General features: G+C 36.5%; 1 protein-coding gene across 6 annotated transcripts in view; it reads right to left on the minus strand.

Moving 5' to 3' along the window:
- SLCO1A2 (solute carrier organic anion transporter family member 1A2) overlaps positions 1 to 16,369 on the minus strand; it is an 80,492-nt gene that overhangs the window by 31,381 nt on the left and 32,742 nt on the right. For 5 of the 6 annotated variants that reach the window (XM_060024406.1, XM_060024405.1, XM_060024402.1 and 2 more), the window contains exons 4-9: positions 15,211 to 15,352; positions 13,008 to 13,140; positions 8,706 to 8,812; positions 5,609 to 5,755; positions 2,854 to 2,952; positions 2,069 to 2,287 (exon numbers count right to left, since the gene is read on the minus strand). In XM_060024406.1, the coding sequence (XP_059880389.1) occupies positions 2,069 to 2,287; positions 2,854 to 2,952; positions 5,609 to 5,755; positions 8,706 to 8,812; positions 13,008 to 13,140; positions 15,211 to 15,352 (847 nt within the window). Of the gene's footprint in view, positions 1 to 2,068; positions 2,288 to 2,853; positions 2,953 to 5,608; positions 5,756 to 7,145; positions 8,216 to 8,705; positions 8,813 to 13,007; positions 13,141 to 15,210; positions 15,353 to 16,369 lie in introns of those variants that run through there. The other variant, XM_060024407.1, reaches the window with a different exon arrangement.

Below are 16,369 nucleotides of genomic sequence, written 5' to 3' on the forward strand. Positions count from 1 at the left end.
GCCACCAGGGAAGCCCTATCCTTCTCTTTTACTTGTACTAATATCCTCTCTTCTCTAGAGATCATCTAGAATGAAAGATGCTTGTTCTCCTGTTCTGTCCTCTAAGGCCAGGAAGGAAAACAATTTGATAAAGGAGTTCACACTCACATATTGATTAATCATTCCTGAACATTTAAAATGTAGTTAGATGTGGAAATTCATGACATATAAATTTTCTCAAGTACTAGGCATTTCTTTGCTTCTAACGGTTCACAGTCTTTTAAAATACCAACCCCCAGGTCTCGCTCCCTGAGATCCTGATTCATTTGCTATATATTAAAGACCATGTGAATGAGTTAACCGAATGTTTTCCTGTTTGTGTGGACAGACAAAGCTCAGAGCCAAATTTGTGGCCAGCTCTAGCAAATGTTCTAGGTCACACTGTCTCCATTTTGGGTCAAAGTCTCACTTATCGTTCCTTTTCACTTTTCCTATCTTCATGTTGTCTGCCTTGATTTCCTTACTTATTGTGTATTATCCTGGTTTGCTTAATAAACAGCCTAAAATCCAATCTAGCAAAGTATCAATCAGTAAACAACTTGGAAGAGGAGGAAGCATAGTTTAATGCAAAGAAATGAATTCTAGTTGCAGAATTCATATTTATGAATAAAGTACATGGCAGAGAAGTGACTTGTGTTCACAGCTCTTTGGAGCTTTTGAAGTCACACATGTTTGTTGACATACTCTCCTAATAGATGAGTCTCAGTAGTTTCAATTTCTTTTCTAGATGTCATATACTAAGTTAAGCCCTTTCCTAGTTTATCTTGCAGACTATAAATGATATTCTGTGTTAAAATTCCCTACCCGTCCATACCAGCCCTTTGACAAGTGTTGTGAATATAATCGTAAGGACTCTGAGAATTTGTAAGATTCTGAATTGGCTCCTAATGATATGAGAAGTATTAAATTATGTTCAATTGTGGTTTAAGTGAATTTGTAACTGCTAAAAATTCTGTGCAAATTGATATTATAAGTTACGGGTGACAGTAGAAGTGGCAACATCAACAATAATAATACTAGTAAGCAGTAATAATAGTAATATGTGTCAGAACTCCTTTTACCTTCGCCCAACAACTTTATAATAATAAATAGTATTTTATCCCTATCTTTGAGGTAAGGAAACTAAGCCCCCCACCACCTTCCAAATGGACACTCTTTAAGAATTCCAAGGCCCAGGCCATACCTTATACTAATTAAATCAGACCTCTGGGTAATACTACAAAATTTTTCCATGCAAAATTCCCTAGGTGATTCCAATATGTGGCCAAGTTTGAGAACCAGTATTCCTGAATACTATACATAGATTATCTTACTTAGTTTCCCATAGATACGCCTTCTGTAAATTATGCTTTGAGCTTTTATTGAGGATCTATACCAAAAAAAAAAAAAACCTGTTACATGAAATATGCTCCTGAATTTGCTGGAAAACAACTATGTGACTCAGTATTACCTGTATTGTACATCATATAATTTTTTCTTTTTTTTACAACTTGTTACTCGGGCAACAATTTCTCTTTAAGAATTGTTATCCTTTCCACTCTCAAATATAGATAATTATATGACCTATAATTGAGGTGCCTTTTTTCTTTTCTGCCTTAACTTCCAAGAAGCTCACAGCTCAGCTAATACTTTTGGTTTCAGACCTATATGGTACTTATTTGGATTAGCGTATATTTTTTCCTCCTTTTGTTCTTGGTTTGAGTTTCATTTTTAATTAGACCTATGCTCTCTGTAAAATAGATTTTTTAAGGCAGATGGGACCTAATTTATTTATTTATTTACTGAGTACCCAGATTGACATAAAATTTCATATAAATGCTGATCTAAGTCAGGTTCTAAACTATATCATTCACTCCCATGTGGTAGCATGGGAAAACATTATTGTAGTAGCACAGCTAGACATTATTGACTGCTGACTGTCAGTGACAAATTGTTTTAACTCAGCCTAGCATATTGTAATAGACTAAGATACAGACATGACTATAGAAAATAAAAAGTAAATTGTAAAATATAAAATGTTTGTATTTGCCTTTAGTGATTCCAACGCTTTTCTTCCTGACTTCGCTTTGTTTCTCTTCTTTGTCATTTTTAATGGTCTCAGCAATATCCTCTAGTCCTTCCTTTGGAAGCGTTTTGGGCAAAACGAAAAAAGGAATGGCAGTAAGCACATTCACCCCTGCACAAACCAAAAAGCCAAACCACCATGCACCAACCCAACGAGTATCAATGGGAGTTATGGTCAGATCATCTGTAAAGAGATACACACAATTTTTATTAGCTTGAGTCATCATTTCCTTTATGAACTATAGAAAATTATTACAATTATAATTGTCAGGTTCTATCCAAGTACAGAAATTGCATATAATTCAGACATTGATAAAACTTGTCTGAAAATATGTGGTGTTACAATACTGTCTAGCAATAAGCTCGTTTGACTATCTGTCCTATCATGTAAGGAATTTATAAATAGGTACATATTAAAGAGCTACAAATTCTATTTCATTATCCTCAAATGATTGCTTGATTTAAAAAGAATTCAAACCTATGTGCTTAAATCTTTTGAAAACAAGAAATATGATTAGTGCAGTAGAAAGAGCACTGGATTTTGAGTCAGAAGATCAGCACTGTATCTTGCTCTCCTCACTGGTTTGAAATATTGAAAATTATTTAAACTCCTCAACTTCAATTTGGTCACCTGGAAAGTGGAGATTCTATCTAACTGAGGGTCAGATAAAGTAACAATTAAATGTGGTAACATACCTGATGATGCTTTGTGTACTTTAGACACTGTATAAATAGATTTTATGGAGTTACCTGTGTTCACCGATCCAGTGTCAACATAAACATTTGCACAGAATGACGCTAACGAAAGTCCAATCAAAGGACCAATGATAGCTCCTGTTTCTATAAACCCTAAAAATAAAGGAAAATATAAAGTTATACACCCACATAAAGAGTTCTAATCCCATGAAGAGTCTGAAGGTTGAATTGTTTTTACCTTAGATATTTTTGCCTTATGTGTTCAATCTGTAGGAAAATTAAACTTGGTGTATGTATAAGTAACAAGGATGTTTGTTTAAATGTTGAAACAGGAGCCTCCTAATTTGAAGCCACTTTCTCTAAGCCTCCAAATTCTCTTTCACACTCGGTTACAGGTAAAGATCTGCAGCTAGAAGAGACTGGCTGCAGCTGGGTGACCATATTGTGTGCAAACGCCCTTCTCGAAGATGAAAATATTCCTTTTCTCTTATGAAAGACTAACTTACTTAAAATTATCAGTGTGTATGTATGACTTCATTCCTTAATAATAATTTTGAAATAAAACTAAGGAAATGGGAACCTTTAAATTCTATGGGGCTTCCCTAGTGGCGCAGTGGTTGAGAGTCCGCCTGCCGATGCAGGGGACACGGGTTCGTGCCCCGGTCCGGAAAGATCCCACATGCCGCGGAGCGGCTGGGCCCGTGAGCCATCGTCGCTGAGCCTGCACGTCCGGAGCCTGTGCTCCACAACGGGAGAGGCCACAACAGTGAGAGGCCCGCGTACCGCAAAAAAAAAAAAAAAAAAAAAGATGAGATTAGTGGGACTGTCCCTATTATGATTCAAAGCCATTTTCTCTTGTGGTATTAGAGACTGGTTAAAGTGATGGCCTTTTTCGGTGAGTTTTGTTGTGTCTTGTGAGTAAACTATTACTGTGTCCGGTATTGGAATAGAATTATCACTACTGTATCATGGGTGGATATTTTGATTCTATGGTTCCTTCAGTATTACAGCTGGGATCTTACTATTAAGAAAGTCACAGTATAGAGCAAAATTCTTTTGTTGCCTTCCACAGTCATATTTTTGGAGGATTTTTAAAGAAATGCTATGTTATGATAAATATCTTGTGGCATATTCCTCAGGAAAGCTTCACTCCCAAATCTACCACTTGATACAAAACTATACATTCATTTATTGTCTTAGTCTTGTACCTTATGACTACCCCTTCTTTGAGTTTTCTTCCTCTTACTCTATTCACTTAAGTAGAAGTATTCCCTAGTATTTTATCCTAGGGCTCCTCACTATGTAGCATCTGACCTCCTATGGCAACCTCATTTCTCCCTCTTGATTTTATTTTTTGTCTCTGTATAGATGATTCTTAAATTTCATGTCCAGCTTTTATGTTCTCTCCTAAACTCCAGAGCCATACATGGAATTGTTTTCTTGATGTATAGTTAATTGACTTATAATTATTTAATTATACACGGATTATTAATTAATAATTATTACTTTGATTTTCAAATTTAATTATACACATATTTATCAGATTTTATTGATATATAATTATGTAGTTATTTATATACTAAACTTTATATGGACAATGTCTTATTCATCTTAATACATGTAGAGATTATCCATTGTTTCCATGTGTTATATACCCTAATATTTGTTGAAAAAAGAAACACATATTTTAACAAGGTGTTTGCTAATTTATTGCAGGTGAGCATTCTGTAATCTTTCAATATAAGCATGTGAATGGATTTCAAAGACTGAATAGAAAAACACTGAAAAAGATTATTGCAAAATCAGTGAGTCATCAAAATCACCCAAAGTTGCTTGGGATAATCATTCCTAAATATTTTAATCTCCTCATTACATGTAGCTCTGTTACTATCTTCTCTCACCCACTTTGACTTTTCTGGTTTTAAAAAGATATTTCTACTTTAACACAAAAACGTCTCTGTACTCAAAGTTATGATTTTATAACCAACAACAGATGGAGTAACTAAGGAATATAAGCAAGTTATGCATAATAAATTAAGAATATTCAGGAGATTGTAAGACAACATACAAGGTGGATCTTAAGTTGCCTATTGTGGGAGATACTGATAGATTTTAGAAAATGAATTTTCAGGAAACATTACCAAAATTATGAAGACAGATATTTGTGAAAAATATGAAACAGCCTGGCTATTATAAAGAAATTGTGATAAAGAGAAACTATATAGGAAACTAAATAGATAAACTGAGTGCAGATCTAGTAATAAGTAAAGAGCTCATATTTAATAGATAGAATCAGTATGTTTCATCACCATTAAAGAGATATTTAAAATAGTTAAGAAAAATTATACTGCAAGAATTTTTATAAGAAATTGATTATAAATACTACAGATAAAATGACCAATATAGAAATTATAATAACATATACATGAAGTGATGAAGACCTGAACAAAAACAGAAGTAATGAAAATAGTGAGAAAGGTTTTGAACATGAGACATTTTGGAGAAAACATTGCTAAATCTCTTAACAGATTGGGTATAGAGTAGTGCCCAGCAAATGGAGGAGTCAAACAGAACTCCAGGGGCACTAGATTAATGGCATTTTCAATAGTAAAAAGCAGGTTTAGCAAAGTGGCTTATTTGGAGTCAGCCCATAATTGCTCCATTCAACAAACTTTAAATGAGGGCCAGTTGTGCCAAAGCACTGTGCTCATCATTCTGTTCCTCACTAAGCATCCAAATAAATAACTAATATCCATGCTCAAGGAGCTTACTGTCCTGAAAAGAGGCTAAGGCAGATTTTCCAACTCACCAATATATAAAGGAGAGTTTTCAGATTTGGCAAAATCCTCTATGTAGGAAATACCCAAAGGCATGATGGGAGTCTCACCAATTCCACGTATAATATTTCCAACTAGTACATACACCCACATTAATGATTTAACTTCCTTCACACATTCTGCATTAAAAGAAAAAAAGACATTACATTAGTGTTTTGGTAGTGAAATATTAGCAATACTTAATTCTAAGTTTTTGGTAGGTAAGCATTTCACAGTTCTTATGTGACCATGGCACCTTGCCAACAATGTACTATGCCAGCAATGACTCACTGGGACACCCCTTTTGCACTTTCTGACAGAGTACTTACGTATGGCCAACAATAAGTGGTACGCTGGAGCCAGTTCCTACTGGCTGGGGAGAGATGAGTATATACATCTCTTCCCAATTCAGTATTTAGTGATAACATGCTGGTAGTTTGATGAGAGTATTTACACCACAGAAATTGACAAACACTAAAAATCAAGGCTTTTTTTTCCCTCCAGAGAGTTAGTTTACCAGCAACTACTAAACTTAGTTAGCTGTTATAAGTGCTACCCAATATATATACTAACTCTGAGGAGAGGAAAAAACACAAATATCTCTCCCTAGAATTGAGACTATATTTATAAGATTTATGTAAGAGGCTCACTGAGTTTTGAATTCTCTACAGTTCTAATTACTTTATAGAAATGAAAAATATTTAACTGAGTAGTAATCACATTTTCTCTATAGAGCCCACTGTATACTGTGATCACCAAATAACTTCTTTTTAAATTGAAGTACAGTGACTTACAATACTATATTAGTTTCATGTGTACAACATAGTAATTTGATATTTTTATAGATTATACTCCATATAAAGTTATTATAAAACATTGGCAACATTCCCTGTGTTGTACATTACACCCTTTTATTTATTTTATACCTAGTAGTTTGTACCTCTTAATCCCCTCCTCCTGTTTTCCCCCCCTCCTCCCACCCTTCTCCCCACTGGTAATCACTAGTTTGTTCTCTGCACGTATGAGTCTGTTTCTGTTCTCTTATATTATTCATTTGTTTCATTTTTTAGATTCAACATATTAAGTCAAAACATACAGTATTTCTCTTTTTCTCACTTATTTCACTAAACACAATACCCTCCCGGTCCATCCATGTTGTTGCAAATGGCAAAATTTCATTCTTTTCTGCGGCTGAGTAATATATTCCACTGTGTATGTATTCACCACGTCTTCTTTATCCATTTATCTGCTGATCACACTTAGGTTGCTTCCATATCTTGGCTATTGTAGATAATGCTACTATGAACATTGGGGTGCATGTATCTTTTTGAACTAGTGTTTTTGGTTTTTTCAGATATGTATATATGTATCCAGGAGTAGAACTGCTAGATCCTGTGGTAGTTCTATTTTTAATCTTTTGAGGAGCCTCCACACTGTTTTTCATAGTGGCTGCACCAACTTAGATCCCCATCAGCAGCGTACAAGTGTTCCCTTTTCTCTACATCCTCACCAACATTTGTTATTTGTTACCTTTTTAAGGACAGCCATTCTGGCAGGTGTAAGATAATATCTCATTGTGGTTTTTGATTTGCATTTTCCCGATGATTAGTAAACTGTGCCACCCACAGATGTGAGGGTTCTGAACACAGCTGAGTCTCAAAATTTCTTGTGAGGCTATCTCTCAGTCATTCCCAGTCCAGAAAATCATAGTCTCCGTTGCTGGGTATTCATATTTTTATCTATGATGAGCACAATGTTTATGTCTATAGATCATAGGCAAACTCCAGGTTTCCTCTAGGGCAAAACTGAAAATATCAGGTGATTAAGGAATCAACACATTTCCCTGGAGAGACACCCAGCTGGGAAGGTTTTGTTTATCTACTACAATGCACATTAGGAAAAATAGGAAACAGGACCTGAGTCATTCTTTGGCAAAAGCCAACTCAAGGAGAGAACGCGGGCTATTGCTGATGTCACTGTTTTCTTTTGCTTCCCCAGGGGGTTCCTTTGATTTAGAGTTTCTGAGACAGCTATTCTTATACTCATTTGAACTATTTTGATTCCCTCTTATCCCATGCTGGCGGTGAAATTCCCAGCCTAAGGAACCACCGTAACTTCCACTAATATGAATCCAGCCTGAAAATGTGCCCATCACAGGAAAAGAAGTTCTGGTCTGAGGTAAATTAACAGGGTCACCTGTAGACTAAGTATCACCAGATTATATAGGTCCTTTAGCACATGAAGGGGCAGAGGCAGGTATGCTGGTGCCTGGGACTGCAAGAACCTGGAAGAAACACCATTATTGTACACTATCGTGCTGGATTAGGAAGTAGTCTCTGGTAAAGAGGGACAACTGGGCAAAAAAGACAAGTTCCTAGTTCAGAAGAAAGAGACTATTCAGAACTATAGCATACTTGCCTGCTTTCTCTGCTATAGAATATCAATAATATAACACAAATCTTTTGACTTTGTTTCTACCTCTGTTTCCTATTTAGATAATTGTATAGACCAAATCATCAGTATAAACCCATCCTTCTAAGATGTTTTCCTCTAAGGAATTAATTTTACAGTGGCCCTTGGGTGGATGTCTTTGATTTTTAAATAACTGATTTTTAAATAACCATTTTAAAGAACAGACAAGGCGGGATTCCCTGGTGGCGCAGTGGTTGAGAGTCTGCCTGCCGATGCAGGGGACACGGGTTCGTGCCCCGGTCCGGGAAGATCCCACATGCCGCGGAGCGGCTGGGCCCGTGAGCCATGGCCGCTCAGCCTGCGCGTCCGGAGCCTGTGCTCCACAACGGGAGAGGCCACAACAGTGAGAGGCCCGCGTACCGCAGAAAAAAAAAAAAAAAAAAAAGACAAGGCAGTCTTAATAGGTATATTCAAATATAAGAGGCATTACATTTTCTATTATTAGCCATTCCTCTTCCTTATTCTCCTCCATGATCCCCTCTAAAATCCTTTAGAGGGGAAAAAAATATCTTTTTGTTCCTCTACCTTACTTAACCAAACCCAGTAACTCATTCAAAAACCCTCCACAGAAAGTGTTCAGTTACAAATTAACTAAAGTAATAAAATGAAGCAGACAACCTGATGGATCTTCTGTTGGTTTGAAACTCTGGGTTCCGTTTTCCATACACAAGAAACTGTTTGAGGACAAATTACCAGAAACTGAAACTGTAGATTCATATTCATATCTGTATGAACACAGGGAAAACACGTTTGTGTTAAGGAGCCAATGAGGACAATGTGAGCGTTGTGAAGATGCTCCTGCTTCACTTAAGATACAACATCCAAACCCAGGAAAGCAGATGTCTTTTCATGTTTGCCACCCAGTCATCATAGATTGATATCATCAAAAAGAACTTGCCACTCACGAAAATGTGCAATTCATTGACAGCCAGCTTTCAATTATCTGCATATGTATGGTCTATCCTTTAGATTACCTAACATCAATGCTTTGTGGTTTTTAGGAGATCATTTCCTGGAAATAATTGCTGTGGATAAGGAACTAAAAGGAAGAAAAATAATAGACTCTACGAAGTATAATAAAGAAGATAAAGCTTTGGGAGGAAAAACAACACAACAAACAAGTTTCCAACTTTGGATCCTCTGAGGTTTGCTCGTAAAAAATATACCCCACTTTCTGAGAATTCAAACAATAATCCCTTCATGCATTCATCAATCCCCAAGAAAAACAAAATATTTGCCCATCATAATGAGAGAACTTTGGAGATTCAAACACTGTGACAGTGCAATGTAATGAGTTTTTCTCTTCTCGTAAGGACAAAAGGGTTAATACACTGTGACCATATTATCTTAGGCAAATTACCACAAGATCCCATTCCCTTTCACAGAAAGTAAATTATAAGTTGCAATAATGGAAGAAAATATGTCCAGCTAAGTCTCTCTTTGGTAGAAATTATGCTGGACTGGTTTCTATATTTCTAGTAGATAAGAGAAATCCAAAAACAAAACAAAACAAAACAAAACACACACACACACACACACACACACACACACACACACAGACAACCTTGCCCTTCTGAGTTCCAAATGAGCTAAAGAGTGCTATGCTTGTATGTCACTGATAGTTCTGATTTCTATGCTATAGAACATAACAAAAAGGGTCAAAATGCCTTCCCCTTTGAACAATTGTCCAGTCATGGTCACAGAGTGGCTGTGAACTGTGGACAAAGGCTTCTCTCTCCATACCCATGATCCCATGAGACTTGCCAGCTTCAGACAAAAAAAATAACACCTTTGGCAGAGAGTGGAAAGAAATGTAAATAATAGCTGAATATTACTTGATGTTGTCTTGGACAGGATAGGAACTAAAAGGACAGTAAAACTCTTTGCCTGAACACTTATGATCCCTTCAGAAATACCTGAGAAGATAACATATCATTTTCATTTAACTTATCAACTAAACCCCAATAACTCATTCAACGTTCATTCATCCCCAAAACTTCAGCAAAATGACAGTTGATGGATTATAAAATAGTAAAGGAAAAGGCATAATGCCACAAGGATAAAGAAAATGGAAGATTTGACAAGGAGAAAGAGATTTTGAATATTCGACAGGAAGATAAAGATTCTGAAAACGGGAAAGGAGATGAGTGGTCACTGAACTAGAAAATATGAGAAACACAAGCCTAAGTGCGTGCCTGCAGGGGAGGAACCAAACATGTGCCACATATCCCTGGAAAGTTTCAGGCAGGATACAAGATACTTCTAAAGGCGGGAGTGGGTATGATCCAAAAAAATCAGAGGATTGGTTTAAAGTGTGTATAAGGAACAGTTAAACCCTTATAATAGACACCCTCCACCATCCCAACGAACACGGCCTTAGACTGCAGAGAGTCAAGACAAGCACACTGAGGATAGGAGGCCATACTAAAACCTGGGGATATTAAGTAAAAGAAAAATCTACATAGTGATAAAAGAGACTCCCACTCCCACCTGGCTGGTAGCCAAGCTGCCATGTCTCAGGCAACAGATTGGAGAATCCCTGCCTGAGTTAACTGACAGGTTATGGACAGTTCTGAGCCATCTCTAAAACACCCAGTCCCTGTGCTGGGAAGAAGCCCTCCAACAACCACGTCCTACACGTGTACCACAGAACTTCTGGTTAGCTTGTTGTTGCTATTCCTCTCTCTCAAATATGAATAGCTAACCAAGGACCGCCAGATACATGAAGGAAGCCTATAACATAAAGACAAAGACAAAACAAATAAAAAACTGTACACTTGAAATGCAGATGGAAAAGACATTGCATTCTTAAAGTAAGAGCAAGATGTTCCCTAAAAAGATACATTCAAAGAACAAGAGTCCTTAAAACTTAAAAATATGAGAGCAAAAGTTAGAAATCCATTCAAAGGTTTGGAAGATAAAGAAATCTCCCCCAGGGACTTTCCTAGCAGTCCAGTGGTTAAGACTTCGCCTTCCAATGCAGGGAGTACGGGTTCCATCCCTGGCTGGGGAGCTAAGATCCCACATGCCTCGCAGCCAAAACACCCAGAAAACTAAAACAGAAGCAATATTGTAACAAATTCAATAAAAGACTTTAAAAATGGTCCACATCAAAAAAAACAAAAAATCTTTAGAAATCTCCCCTAAAAATAACAAGAAGGCAAAGAGGTAGAAAGCTGGAGAGAAAAGATGAGAAAACTATAAGCTTAACTCAGGATGTAACAATATTCAAGAACAAGTAGAAGTTCTAGAAAGAGAAAGTAGAGGGGTGGAAGAAGGGGGGATATTATCAAAGAAACAATACAAGTAACTTTTACAAATGTCCAGATTGAAAGCACCTAGCACGATAAAGGAAAATCATTTATACCAACATGATTATCATGAGTTCAAATTCTGGAGTTTAAAGGAAAATCCCAACAGCTCCTAGAGAAAAGAAACTGGTCACAGGGGTTAGAATGGTATAGGATTCTCAAGAGTAACACTGGAAACTAGAAAGTATTGGAAATGATGTCTTCAAAATCCCTAGGGAAGGGGTGGCCCAGTGGTTGGGAGTTCGCCTGCCGATGCAGGGGACACGGGTTCGTGCCCCAGTCCAGGACGATCCCACATGCCGCGCAGCGGCTGGGCCTGTGAGCCATGGCCGCTGAGCCTGCGCGTCCGGAGCCTGTGCTCTGCAACAGGAAAGGCCATGGCAGTGAGAGGCCCGCATACCGCAAAAAAAAAAATCCCTAGGGAAAAAACTTCAAACCAGAATTTTATACCATCCAAACTGTCACCGGGTATGGGAGTAGAAGAGGAATATTTCCCAATGTTTAAGGTCTTAAAATTATTACTTTCCTTGCACACTTTTTCAGAAACCTATTAGATGACATTTTCCACAAAAAGAGTAAGAATGAAAAGGAAAGGAGAAGATACTACTACCCAGGAAGTAAATAACTGAATGGAAGAAAGAGGTAAAACAAATTCCCAAAGAGAATGGTGAGTGAAAATTTCAAAGCAGCCATGCAGCAGGCCTGGAGAGTTCCCAGTTCAGACTGCAGATGGAAAATTGATGATGACAGGAGAGGGATCTCAAAGACAAAAATGAAACCCTCTGATATGTACGACTATATTGAGAAGACATTGTCCTACCGGTAAAGAATTTGCTGATGATTAGTGAGACATAAAAAGAAAATGAATCAAATATAAAATGAGGGAATTATTAAATCCAGGGAAAATAAAAAGTGATATAAGAAAGGGAAAATAACAGCATGGTTCAGCTGAAATACGAAAAACATTTACATAGTCACACACATGGAATAGTGAGTATGATTTTATAGTAGGAAGTCAATATGTATATTATAGAACACTGAAGTATCAAAAACTAAAAGGATAAACATTTACTTAGAAATATGGAAGCAAATAGAAGAAGAAAGAGCTAGAAGAGTCGGGAGTAGTTGCCTCCGGAGAGGAGTAACATGAGCAATGTTGAAGGGGTGTGCGACAATGCTTTTTTCAATATAATTTTACTTTTCACAATTTTGCACACATATTACTTTGATAAAAATTTAAAATGAAAATCAACCTTCACACTGGTCTATCCTTTCGTGACCCATAATTAAACAGAAACTCAACTGTAATTAGAAGTGTCTAAATAGTCCCTAGAAAGGAGTAATCCCAAACCTTGCCAGGTCCTAAGAATCTTTTCATCAGACTGAACTCCATAAAAGAGTTGTCCCAAATCTCTATTTCATAAATTGACGTGTAAGTGGAAGCCAGGCAGCTAAGAGCACAGAACAGGCGAGTGGAACAGAATCTGAACCTTGCAGTTTCTATTACAGCGCTCTGTGTCTTTAGGAGCATTGTTCCTAGAAAGAAATCCAAGCTTATTTCCTGCAGAAAGTTGCACCTAAAGAAATCATCAGAGACTGCAGTACTTACCGGTCCATGAGGAAATGAGGTAGTGATTGTAAGAAACACCCAAGGCCCATAACCACACATCCAACACCAATCATTATAGGTCTATGCAGTTTAGTTCCAAAATAACTCACAAATATAATCAACAAAAGATTTCCTAGAAAAAATTGATGTGAAAAATGAATATTTCAATTAGTATGAACAAAGTCTAAATTAACAGCCTCACCCAATCATTGACTATCCAGCATTTATTGTATAATAAATATCTGAAATACTGGGAGTGGTGCTAGGGATGCATGAAATAAATGAATAGGACGCAACCCCTGCCCTGAGGGAGAGCTCTGTTTCACAATGTCTTTTCACAGAAGTTCTTGACCTGCTATCTATAAACCCCAAACGAGTCCATGGATAGAAATCAGGTGCTCCATGAACTTGAGTGAGAAAAAAAATTGCATCTTTATTTTCAGTAACTTAATATTAGCATTTCCTTTGACTGTGAAAGTAGACACAAACTACATTAGTATTAACAGTATGTATGATTTTGTCATCAATTATCACCAACAGAAGTTACAGGTATTTGCATACGACATAACAGCTGTTGCAGATACTTCAAAATATTATTGACACTGATGATTACTTCAAAATTAGTGTAGATATTGTTATTTAATGTGATGGTAAGAAGTATTATTATATAACCTGCTTTTAGTATTTTTATAATTTTATTCCAGTATAATTGACTTCCTTTGTACCCTTAGGGTTTTTATTTTACGCAATTACATTATTCTGAGATTATATGGCATCAGATTGCCAAAGAGGTCCTTGACACAGAAATGTTAATAACCTCTGCCAATCTCTTAGTGACTCTCCATTACCTAGAGGATAAAAGGTAAGTTCCATAGCACACACACACGAAGCTCTCCAATAGTCCATTTCTCACCCCTGCCCATTTCTCCAGACCTATATTCTAGGAATTGCCACCTGAAGTGTGGCCAGTCCATAACACTGGGCTGAATGTTGCTTCCTACACAACTACCATGCTGTTTCAACATTACGCTTCTTCTTCTATTGGAATTCTCTTCACACTTATCTAACCCTGTTTCGTCACCCAGAAAACATTTTACTTCAAGAGCCTATCTTCCTTAAGTGAGGTTGTGTCCCTCCTCTGTGTTCCTATAGGACACTGCATATACCTATGTCACCAAACTTACTGCATTCAGTTAAATTATTTGGCACCTATGCCCTCCATTAGACTGCGAGGTGAGTTTACACAGGGACTCTACAAGGAGTGACTTCTGACTCCGTAGCCAGGATCTCCAGAGCCAGCAAACGGGTGGCACAGAATGAGGTCTGAGAGAGTTGAGCGCTAGTAGACAAGATCAAGCATCACCTGTTTCAGTCTTGCCTCTATCCCATCCTAATTTTTCTTTCAGATACTGATTAAAAATATTAAAGGCAACTTTCATCTTGAAGGAAGTAAAAGCCATTACAAAACTGTAAAGGAGTGACATTTGTATTTCTCTGCGGGTTTGTTCACAGAAGAAATCTTTCCCTCCTTCATTCTTTCTCTCTGTCCTCACATCTTCCCAGTCGGCCACAAAAATCAGAGCCTAAGAAAAGGCTTTATTCTTCCCTAAAAGCTGTTTCTGAAATAAATTCAGCGAGATGTGAGAGCTGTTTCTTCTTCCCTCTGCACTTAGAAAGGAGAATTGTCAACCTCCCAGAAACAATAGGAGAAGAAAAATATTTGCTTTTTTTTTTTTTGAAAACAGATTCCTTTGTTTCCCATGATATCTTCTAAACATGAAAATAAAGCCCTAAGGGTTATCAAATAATAGATTAAATATTAGTACTCTAAACACTCTGCTACTCATGCTAGCTAACCAAAGGACTATTAGAATAAAAAGTCCCGTGACGGGATATGTGACGATGTTTAAGTGTTATTCAGGGATAATATTGAAATGAATTGTTTCTCAACATATTCGAAAGTGAGCTAGGCTATTTAAGTCATTTTAGAAAATACATTAAATACATTACATTTAGAAAATACATTAAAATACATTAAATACATACATTTAGAAAATACATTAAATGCAATAGCTAGGCTATTTAAGTCATTTTAGAAAATACATTAAATGGTACAAAGCGGAAAATAAGGAGAGTAAAATTCAGACTAGCTCCCTGGATAAAATAATGTATAAAAAGAAGTAATGGAAAAGTAATTCATTACCAATCTCAAAGCTTCCATTAATAAATCCAACTAGAGATGTTGGGATGTTGAATTGTCTCTCTATTTGTGTGAGCATGGAATTCATATAAGATCCGGATAGTGTTTTGGATACATACGCACATGTTATTGCCAACAGAAACATCTAGGGAGAAAAAAAGTGCAAGAAAACATATGAAAAATTTATTTTTGAATTTGTACATTTGCCACCCGTTGGCAAAATATCTTCTACCAAAAGATTGATTGTCTCCAGCTCAAGTAACTCTTGTATTTGGAAGAAGCTTTTAAAGTGATCTCTTCTTCTGGTCTTCCATATTATGTTCTCTCTTTGAAAATCCAAAGTGGGACTAATTGATTAGTGATATTGAATTGTGTAGGTCATTTGTAGCCTCATTATTTTATGGGCACGTCTTATACACACACAGAAGCAAGTAATCATTCTAAATAACATGTAGCAAACGATTTAAATTGATCTTCAGCATTGCAACACTATCTGTAGTACAAAAGAATATGTGTATGTTAATTTTTAAAAAGGAATGTGACGTTACACAAAGACATTATTTCTGTAGCAAATCTGCTTAAGTTCTCTCGAACAAAGTAATATGCAATTTATACAACATTCTATTGCTACTCATTGCCAGTTAATTTATTTAAAGCAATATTTTAATTATAAACCATACAAAAATGTTTCTAAACTGAACAGGTACTTGCTATGATAAACGAATATGAATACAGTACAATAAATTTCTGCATATTGAATCACACTTCCTAGGTATTGATATAATTCCAGACAGTAGTCAGGCTGACACCATCTGTAACAAAAAAAATCAAGGACAACTTAACAGATAGAACCATTGTGATCAGCAGAAAGTAGTATGGTTTTACTAAAAAGTTAAAATTTTGATAGTTTTATTAAGTTGGAAGTGAAAAGATTTAGGTCTTAGTGAGGGATTTGAAAAAGGAGCATTGTATACTGGGTAATCATAAGTTAGGTAGATTAATTACTGCTTCAAAATCAACAAATTATAGATAAATATATTTATGTCAGCCTGAATGGTAGTCCCTAATCCTATGCCATAGGGCTTTTCCATCTCCTGATGACACTTCCATCCTGAGAGACCATTCGATTTACTCTCCAGCCAGTACACTCATATCTATAAAA

The sequence above is a fragment of the Delphinus delphis genome, chromosome 11 (assembly GCF_949987515.2).
Source record: "Delphinus delphis chromosome 11, mDelDel1.2, whole genome shotgun sequence".
Classification (NCBI taxonomy): Eukaryota; Metazoa; Chordata; class Mammalia; order Artiodactyla; family Delphinidae; genus Delphinus; species Delphinus delphis.